The sequence below is a fragment of the Gossypium raimondii genome, chromosome 10, assembly GCF_025698545.1.
Source record: "Gossypium raimondii isolate GPD5lz chromosome 10, ASM2569854v1, whole genome shotgun sequence".
Lineage (NCBI taxonomy): Eukaryota > Viridiplantae > Streptophyta > Magnoliopsida > Malvales > Malvaceae > Gossypium > Gossypium raimondii.
Window position 1 is genome coordinate 48,248,366 of NC_068574.1, and position 10,048 is coordinate 48,258,413.

Here is a 10,048-nt window from a genome sequence, read left to right on the forward strand (position 1 = left end):
CTCGAAGGGATCACCCCCACTCCTATTTGTTTAAATGTCAACGCAAGTTTAAAAATAAATGAAAAACCAGCACTCATTTTGGAACTGTCCTTTTTAGTTATGGAGCTGTCTGTCTCTTATCTTGAATTTTAAGTCAATCGGCGGTTTATTCAATGAATTTTAACATTTCCTGCTTCATAACTATCCGTTTCTTTAAATAATGATTACTTCAATTATGTTTTGAAAAGCCAAAAGTTCACAACATTCAACGAAATCTAATACATCACTTAGTTTAATCTAAGTAACAACATAAGTTTCAACCAATTGAGTTTTAATTCGATTGATATAGATATTATTATCAATATAAAGGGACGTGATTTAAGTGAAAAAATATAAATATATCTATTTTATTGATTAAATTTTAACTTAATTCACATAGTCGTTAATATATAAGTTTGAATATCTGAAATACCTGTTTCTTCCAATTTAAAGAGCATGTGGATGATAAGAAGAGAATTACAATATTTTACTTCTGAGTAAAATCAGACTTGAAAAGCACTTAATTAGCAATCATTTATAAAGAATTTAAGGTTTCAATCATCAACTGAGAAATTACTTCACAAGAAAAAGAAAGCAGAGGAGATGAGGAAACAAAGCAACAAAACAAAAACAAAATCGAAAAGAAAACAAGATGTCTCCGGATAAAAGTGCGGCATCGAGGCATTGGCACGATACAAGTCCAACAACACACAAGAAAAAAGAAGAATTGAAGTGATTTTTGCTGCTTTTTTTTTCTTTTTTTCTTTTTTGAATGTTGTATCCAATACAAAACAAACAAAAAAACATTGAAAATAACACCCATCTGCTTCAAAGAGGAACCACCCCAAAACAACCGACCCTCCTCTGTTCCTCTACCACCGAACACCCACCACCGCCCCCTTTCCTCTTTATCATCCACCTTCAACATCTTATCCTACGCATACCCTTTTCTTCAATCATCATATATCATTCTTTTGATTCCTTGTTTTACCACTTGGTGGGAGGTTTTTTCTTTTTTGGGTTTAAACCTCAGATCACATCATCCTATTGTGAAATTTGGAATTGTACGGTGGTTTGGGATTTTGGGTTTTTGTTTGTTTGTTTTGATGATGAGAGATGTCTGATGCTCCAGGGATTCATGAATCTTCTCTCCCTCTGCTGGAAGCCATTCGGGCATGAGAAGGGAAATCACGGGGCGAACGGCGTTCTTGGCGGCGGAGGAAGTAGTGGCGGCTCAAAAGAAGGTAAAGATGGGTTGCTTTGGTATCGAGATATAGGGAAATATGGTTCCGGGGATTTTTCCATGGCCGTGATCCAAGCCAACCAGGTCCTTGAGGATCAGAGCCAGATCGAGTCCGGCCAATACGGTACTTTTGTTGGGATCTACGATGGACACGGCGGACCCGAGACGGCTCGTTACGTTTGCGATCACTTGTTCAAGCACTTTCGAGGTTCGTCACTTTGGGTGTTGTCAATAATTTCTTATGCTTGCTTTCAACTCTGTTGACCCTAAAATGTAAACTTCGATTAGTTACTATTCAGGGTTTTCTTTTAGATGTGTTCATATTTGGATTACTAAATGAATATAATTTTCAGTCAGTTGTTGCTTTTTTCTTGGCTTCAGAAAAGTTCAGCTTTTGATTGGGTACTTTTATCGAGTATTTGAGTACAGTTAACAGTTGAAAGCAGGCAACAAAATGCTCGTAATTGGAAACTATTTTGCTACTTTGGCTGGTTTTTAGTTAACTATCTAGTTCTTTTCTTATTCATTTTGTGGCTAAAATTAGAGTGAATTCGGGTTCAAAAGCAGCCGGATGTGGTATTGTTTGGATGTATTTAAATGGTGCATTATGTTCTGCAAGTTGCCTTTAATACCCAAGAATTCCCTCTATTGCATTAGTTTTTGGTTAACTTCTAGAGAAGGAGCTGTTCTTATGTTGGCGTTCTTAGACTTTGTGTTTATGCAGCAATAGCAGCCGAATCACAGGGGGTTGTGACTGCCGAGACCATTCAAAGAGCTTTTCGTCAAACGGAAGAAGGGTTCACTACCCTTGTGTCGGAGTCATGGAGTACTCGGCCCAATATGGCAACAGTTGGGACATGCTGCCTGGTTGGAGTAATACATCAGCAAACGCTTTTCATTGCGAATCTTGGTGATTCGCGCGTTGTACTGGGCAAGAAGGTTGGCAACACTGGAGGAATTGCTGCTTTGCAGTTGTCAACTGAACACAATGCAAATATCGCGGCTATCAGACAGGAACTTAAGGAATTACACCCAAATGATCCGCAAATCGTTGTCCTCAAGCATGGAGTTTGGCGAGTAAAGGGCATTATTCAGGTGATATAAACATCCACATTGTATGATTCAGCATATTCAGGCACGCATAAAATTGTCTAACCATTTCCACTGCTGAAATCTTCATAATATAATACTTAGCTTATAGGCTTATCCTCAAAAAACCAACAAAAAGATGCTGATCTAGGTCTCATGGACTAAAGTGTATTATGTCCGTTTTGAATTTAGGAGAACGATTATTATGTAAGTACTATTGCCTCAGATGCTTACACACAGATTACTTAGTAGGATTCTCAGTGTAAGACAGACATGTTGGATTCTGATTGCTTTCCTTTTTCATGCAAGACTTTCAGAGTTCATTAGATGCATTGGCATTATACCCTGCTTTCTCAATTGCATAATCCTATTCCATCATAAATCATCATGTCATGTCCTCAATTTCATGATTGTATTCAATGCAGGTTTCTAGATCTATAGGCGATGTTTATATGAAACACGCAAGGTACAACAGGGAACCAATTAACGGAAAATTCAGACTTCCTGAACCAATGAACATGCCTATATTGAGTGCTAATCCGACTATTATTTCTCATGATCTCCAACCAAATGATTCTTTCCTTATATTTGCATCCGATGGTCTGTGGGAACACTTGAGTAATGAAAAAGCTGTGGATATTGTACACAGTCATCCGCGTGCAGTAAGATTGTCCTTACTTCTATGTTTTTTTTAAAGGCATAGTTTTGTTGCATTAGAGCTTTTCTGTTTTCACACCTTATTGATGTCATCGCATTCCATGGTTAGTGTTGATACCAATTTTCGTTTTCTGATAATATTGTGACAAACCTCATTTCTGATTCTTTTGTTATTGATACTAAACTACTTTTTTCTCGGTCCTCAATATTTTCATGTGAGCATATTAATACCAAATTCCGTTTATTTCCAATTATGAGTTCCACTTTTTCCGAATTCTACAGCCTTTATTCAGTCGGTTAAACTACTTTCACAAATGTGACTGCTTGTAGTTGAGTTTATTAGGATATGATATGTAATCTTAAGGTGTTTCTCATGAGCCTCTACAAATGCAGGGGAGTGCCAAAAGGCTGGTCAAAGCTGCCCTACAAGAAGCAGCAAGAAAACGAGAAATGAGATATTCTGATCTCCGGAAGATCGACAAGAAAGTCCGACGCCATTTTCACGACGATATAACTGTTATTGTGTTATTCTTTAATCATGATCTTATATCCAGAGGTGTTGTCCAAGATCCTCCGGTATCCATTAGAAGTGCACTAGAACACGGATAAATTATTCATAAACCGGATAGATTTCTACTTCCCTGAACCCGGTTTTCGCCTAACACTCAGAAAAAACTGCACCAAGAACACGTAGACATTTCATGGTGCAAGCACGGAATAGTGATGTAGAGAGCAGTTGTTTTAAGAGGATTCAAATTTGTAAAATGTCAAAGAAAAAAAAAAAAGGAGTATGGAATTCCTCGTAATAATATTTTTAAGTAAAATGCATGTTGTAGTTGTTTTTCGATGGCATTCGCCATTTAGTGATCAAAGAGGTCAAGCTGTGTGGGACAATAACTCGAACACATAGCGTGCTACTTTATTTGGTTGCGAGGCGTTTTGATTTGCAATCAAACATGTCGAATATTTAGCGTAAGTTATTAACATTACTCCCAATCTGTTGTGAGTCTGATTTTACCTGGTTATATAGTACAGCTCAAGGATCAGCATATTAACGTCATGATTGATGAATCATGTTTTTCATTCCAAATGCTGAACAGTTTTTTTTTTTATCTAATAATAATCAACTATTTCAGCATCAAATGCATGGATGGGATAATAATAATAATAATAATAATAATATAAGATCAATTTCCATAAATGTAACAAGATAACTGTCGATAGAAAAGTTATAAACTTGCCCAAAATAAATGTCCTGAACTATGAGTATGAAAATGCACCTACATTGCTTATAATACCAAAAATGAGTTATGGTTGGATAATCTGGGTTTTATTGAATTGGAGTAGTTGAGTACATCTAATTCTACACTTCGATTCATAAGAGAGGGTTAAGAATTAAAATAATTCTGTGGGTAATTATAAATAACCATACTCATATCTAATTATTCTATGATTTTCAAATGTACACATGCATTATTTAAGTTTAATAAGTTAGTTTTATAGAATAATAATAGTATTTTAATTGTAGTATATATACTGGATAAACAATCAAAGTAGTCACTTTTGTTTATATCTTCGGTAAACTATCAAAATAATCAATTTTATTTATCTCAGGTTAGATTTTAGTCACTTATATTTGAAATGTTATGTTTTAGTCACTTATATTATCGTGTTGTAATATTTTAGTCACTGAGTCGTTAATTGTCGTTAACGGCGTAACGGTAAGATGATGTGGCACGTTAAATCATCATTTCAAACAAAAATCTTAGGTTAAATTATACAATTGGTTCCTACATTTTTTCGTTTTAAACTGAAAGAATATGATAAAGAGAAAGAAATAGCTAACCAAACAGAGTGAATAATCTTCTTTTTATTATTCAAAAATGCTTATTCAAAAATGCTTAGTTTTAACCCTCTTCAGGTACAGTATATATATAGGCATACGTATGCCTTAGTATTTGCTCTCAACAATATAACTGCACTCAACAAACTTAAAAACTTTCTAAAGCTGCTAATATTCATCCATCTTCTCCCTAGGCAAAACCCGTAGACAACTCCGAAAACGAGCAAAATTCGATAGCGAAAGTGGTTTAGTGAGAACATCAGCGACTTGATCACACGCTCCCACTACTATTGAACCACTAGCAACCTTTTCACGAACAAAAAACAAATCTAACTCAACGTGCTTAAACTTGGAATGTAGGACAGGGTTAGCAGCAACTGCAACTGCACCAGAACTATCACACCAAACATTTGGTATATCGAAACATTTAACGTGTAATTCCTGAAGTAATGATAATAACCACGTAACCTCACTAGTGACTGCAGCAAGGCTCCGGTATTCCGCCTCAGCCGTAGACCGAGCAACGGCTTGCTGTTTCTTAGAACACCAAGACACAGGAGTACGTCCAAAATACACACAGTACCCAGTGGTGGATCGCCGGTCATCAAAATCTAACCCCCAGTTTGCATCAGCATAACCAACTAAGGATAAACTATCATCTGGACAAAATACAATCCCAAGTTCAAGCATACCACCTAGATACCGCAAGATGCGCTTCAAAGCAGTCATATGAACAGAAGTGGAACAATGCATAAACTGACATATGCGATTAACCGCATATGCCACATCAGGCCTTGTAAGTGTCACGTACTGTAGTGCTCCAGCAAGGCTCCTGTATTCAGTTGGGTCCGCCAAACGTTGACCATCATCTCTAGTCATAATATTAGAACTTATCATCGGTGTATTCACACTCTTCGCATTCTCCATCGAGCACCGAATAAGAATATCTCGGATATACTTCTTCTGACAGAGATGAAGACATCCTAAGGAAGAACGAGTAACCTCCATCCCAAGAAAGTAATGAAGTTCACCCATATCCTTAAGCAAAAACTCGGTATTCAACAATTGGACAAACTAGTCTATAACAGTAGACACATCCCCTGTAATAATAATATCATCAACATACACAAGAACGTATAGCGTTGAATCAGATTGGACCCTGACAAACAAAGACGCATCAGACTTTGATACCACAAAGCCCACTGATAGTAAAAAACCTTTAAGCTTCTCAAACCAGGCACGTGGAGCTTGACGGAGACCATAGAGCACTTTCTTCAGACGACACACCAGAGGTTTACCATGAGAATCACGCTGAACATAACCAGGAGGCTGATGCATGAAAACCTCAGTATCAAGATAGCCATTTAGAAATGTATTATTCACATCCACTTGCCGAAGGGACCACCCTCGAGACACGGCAATAGACAAGATAACTCTGATAGTAGCCGGTTTTACCACTGGACTAAAAGTTTCCTTAAAATCACACCCCGGAACCTGTGAGCAACCTTTCGCAACTGAGCGAGCCTTATATCGAGCAATAGTACCATCAGAATTCCTTTTGATTTTGAACAACCATTTGCACCCAATGACCTTACGATTAGCTGGAGCAGAAAGTAAGTCCCATGTGGAGTTACAAACAAGCGCCTCATACTCATCTTGTGCAGCAGCACGCCACTCAGCAGAAGTCATAGCTTCTTCAATTGTAGAAGGCTCAATAGCTTCAACCGTTAACACCTTAGGCTTGAAAACACCTGCCTTGGCCCGAGTGACCATAGGATGAGTATTACCCTCAAGTGTCCCGCTAACTTGACCATCAGATGCTGACGAGCCGTCAGATGCTGATGAATCACCTGCAGACACTCTCAAAGTAGAGTTAGAATAAGCAGAGTTATCACTGGACGAACCCGAACGAGCATTGATATCACTTGATGCAGACACTCGCAAGTTAGAGCTAGAATGAACATTGGTATCACCTGAAGAATCCAAATCATTCATGGTTGGAATATTACTCGACCCAGACCCAACATCAACCATAGACTGGACCAACTCATCACCAGACCCAGGGGTATTAATCGGAGACTGCACCACTTGTAAAGACGGTGTCATCATGCAAGGTGGAAAAGACGACGAGGAAGAGTAAGGCCACACAAGAGGAACAACATTTGAGCTAGGCTGACTAGTTGTTGATACAGACTTGTCAGAAGTAGGCTCAGCAAACAAGAATCGCTGCTCATCAAAAACCACATGCCTCGAAATAATAATCTTACCATCTAGTAAAAGACACTGATACCCTTTGTGACGAGGACTATAACCCAAAAATGTCGAGGGATGAGACCAAAAATCTAATTTATAACCTACAAAGGGACGTAAGTAAAGATAACAATAGCAACCGAACACTCGAAGATGATCATAGGTCGGATCAGATCCATAGAGTGCCTTGAATGGAGAACTGCCCTGAAGGACAACAGTAGGAAGTCGATTTATAAGATGAACCGCACAACAAAATGCATATCCCCAGTATTCCATAGGTAAATTTGTGTGAGCCAATAAAGTAACACCCGTTTCAACAATGTGACGATGCTTATGCTCAGCCACTCCATTTTGTTCAGAAGTGTACGGACAAGTCAAGCGATGTACAATTCCTTGAGATTCTAAAACAGACGAAAAACCACGGTATTCACCGCCCCAATCACTCTGAAATTATTTAATAGACTTGTCAAACTGTGTCTTAACTAATTGTTGAAACTGAGTGAAACACTCCATAGCTTGACTTTTTTGACGTACCAAATATACCCAAGTAAACCTAGTACTTATGTCAATAAACGAAACGTAATATCTCTTATCATTACAAGCAACAGGCGCAGGACCCCAAAGATCAGAAACAACCAGTTCAAAAGGACTATAACTAGTAGTCGAAGGAGAAAAAGGCAACTTATGTGACCTCCCTTTTTGACATGCAGTACATATACCATCCAAACTATTTTTACTTGAAACAACATTACATTTATTTAGAATAGTTTTGACCACAGAAGCTGATGGGTGGCCTAAACGATTATGCCATAAAGCAAACACAGAACAACGTGGAACTTGCGAATGAGCAACAAACGGATCTACTTGTGACGGATTCGAAACCACTGGCACAGAAAATTGATATAAGCCATCATGAATGCGGCCCGTCAGTAAAGTCTCCCGAGTCACGGCATCCTTAAGAACACAATGTGTAGAGTGAAACTCAAAAAACACACCATTATCACGAGTAAACTGTGAGACAGATAATAGATTTTTCCGTATGCTCGGCTCACACAAAACATTTGATAAATGCAACGACTTAGATTGAGTAGGCAAACTAGCAGAACCAATTGACGAAATTACCACAGGAGTACCATCACCCATTAAAAGAGACGACTTACCTGAATATGACGTGACATCACGTAAAGCTGACACATCACGACAAACATGATGACTTGCTCCCGAGTCAGGATACCAGGTTGTGGTGTCACCGTGCACTGGAAGATACCAACCATCATTACCAGTACGAGATCCGAGTTGAGCAGTATTAACATGAGACTCCGAGACTGAAGAATCAGAGAAATCAGATGCATTTAGATCCCCTAGCCGAGGAAGCCCAATACACACATCGGACCCAGTATAAACCCGAGCACGCGGTTTGGTAAATCGTAAAACCCGATCATTCTCAATTGGTTCAGGCGAACCGGGATCAGCTTGGTCAACTTGAACAAAATTCGAGGACGGATGTGGCCCAACATTGGATTCAATATTCTGCCCAGATGACACATGCGCAACATTCAGCCCATGCAACATAGGTCGACCAGTCCTATCAACATTCAGCCCATTACGCACATTAGGCTTGTGAACATCACCATAAAAGCGGCCAGATTCACGTTGCTCAGAAAAACCATGCGACGCACGCGCCAATTGATCATTGTTTAAGCCAGCACACCAATTTTGACCATGAACATGCCTATTTTGACTGGAAAAATTTCCTTGGCCATCAACAATTTCATTGTTTAAGCCAGCACACCAATTTTGACCATCAACATGCCTATTTTGACTGGCAAAATTTCCTTCTCCATAAAAATCCTTTGACTTTTCGGATGAGGAACCCCAAATTGTTCATCATCATTTTGCACAAAAACACCAGAGCTAGATCGCTCAACACCAGACGACGCACCTGGACGCTCTACGGACGAGGTATTCGAGTCACGATGATATCGGTAGTAACATTTCTGAGCCATATGACCGAAGCGACTACAGATCTGACATTGAACGCGAGATCTGAATGTCCTGCCACGACCACACACCGGCGGGCAACCCCCACGACTAGGTCCTTCAACAGACGGCGCATCTTCAATGAGATTTGCATTCAAATGGACTTCCTGCAACACTTGAGCTTGACGGCTTTCACAGTCAACCAATGCATCAACCAAACGCTGTAAAGACAGTATACCAGTCGACAACCTAGCGGAAGAGATAACCGCCTCAAACTTCGGCGGTAAGCCCGCAAGAGTCACCTCGATTTTCTCTTCATCAGATAAACGAGAGCCAGAAGCAGCTAACATGGCACACAACTCTTTAATTCTAGCAACATAAGCTTTAACAGAGAGAGTACCTTTCTTCAAGGAATGAAGTTCATGTCAGATCCGTGACTGCTTGGCACCAGTATCAGTGGCAAACAGATTACTCGCTGTGGTCCATATGTCACACGCCGTGCATGTATAATCAAACGAAGACTGATGAGAAGTACTGATGGTGGACAAGAGCCATGAGGTCAGTAACCGATCTTGCTGCATAAACACCTGCGCGGCCGGATTTGGTGCACGAGAACCATCGGGCAAAGAAATAAACCTTGACGGCGGAGCAACAGTACCATCTAGAAATCCTGTAAGGCCATATCCATCAACAATTAGTTTTACTGTTTATGCCATTGAAGATAGGTGCCATCATCAAGTTTAACCACCTCATGCCAAGGAAACAGATTCGTGACACGATCGTCGGAGAATGGACCAGAGCTCGGCTCACCAAACGCAAAGTCAGCGGAAGCCATGATACCAGAATCAGATCCAGAATCAAATGGTGAATGATACCATGAAAGAATATGATAAAGGGAAAGAAATAGCTAACTAAACGGAGTGAATAATCTTCTTTTTATTATTCAAAAATGCTTATTCAAAAATGCT

The 10,048-nt window shown here is 39.3% G+C and overlaps 1 protein-coding gene across 1 annotated transcript; it reads left to right on the forward strand.

The window, feature by feature from the left end:
- Window positions 1-607: 607 nt before the first annotated feature.
- Window positions 608-4,067, forward strand: LOC105777542 (probable protein phosphatase 2C 42). Its single transcript, XM_012600879.2, has 4 exons — window positions 608-1,469; window positions 1,986-2,356; window positions 2,776-3,012; window positions 3,401-4,067. Exons 1-4 carry the CDS (start codon window positions 791-793, stop codon window positions 3,614-3,616), a joined length of 1,503 nt encoding a protein of 500 aa, XP_012456333.1. The 5' UTR covers window positions 608-790; the 3' UTR covers window positions 3,617-4,067.
- The last annotated feature ends 5,981 nt before the right edge of the window (window positions 4,068-10,048 follow it).

Excerpts from the sequence above, each read along its gene's own strand:
- LOC105777542 (XM_012600879.2), top strand. The coding sequence starts at position 791 with ATGTTGTATCCAATACAAAACAAACAAAAAAACATTGAAAATAACACC. Across the intron at positions 1,470-1,985 it reads CTTGTTCAAGCACTTTCGAG|CAATAGCAGCCGAATCACAG; the intron begins GTTCGTCACTTT and ends GTGTTTATGCAG. Across the intron at positions 2,357-2,775 it reads GAGTAAAGGGCATTATTCAG|GTTTCTAGATCTATAGGCGA; the intron begins GTGATATAAACA and ends TATTCAATGCAG.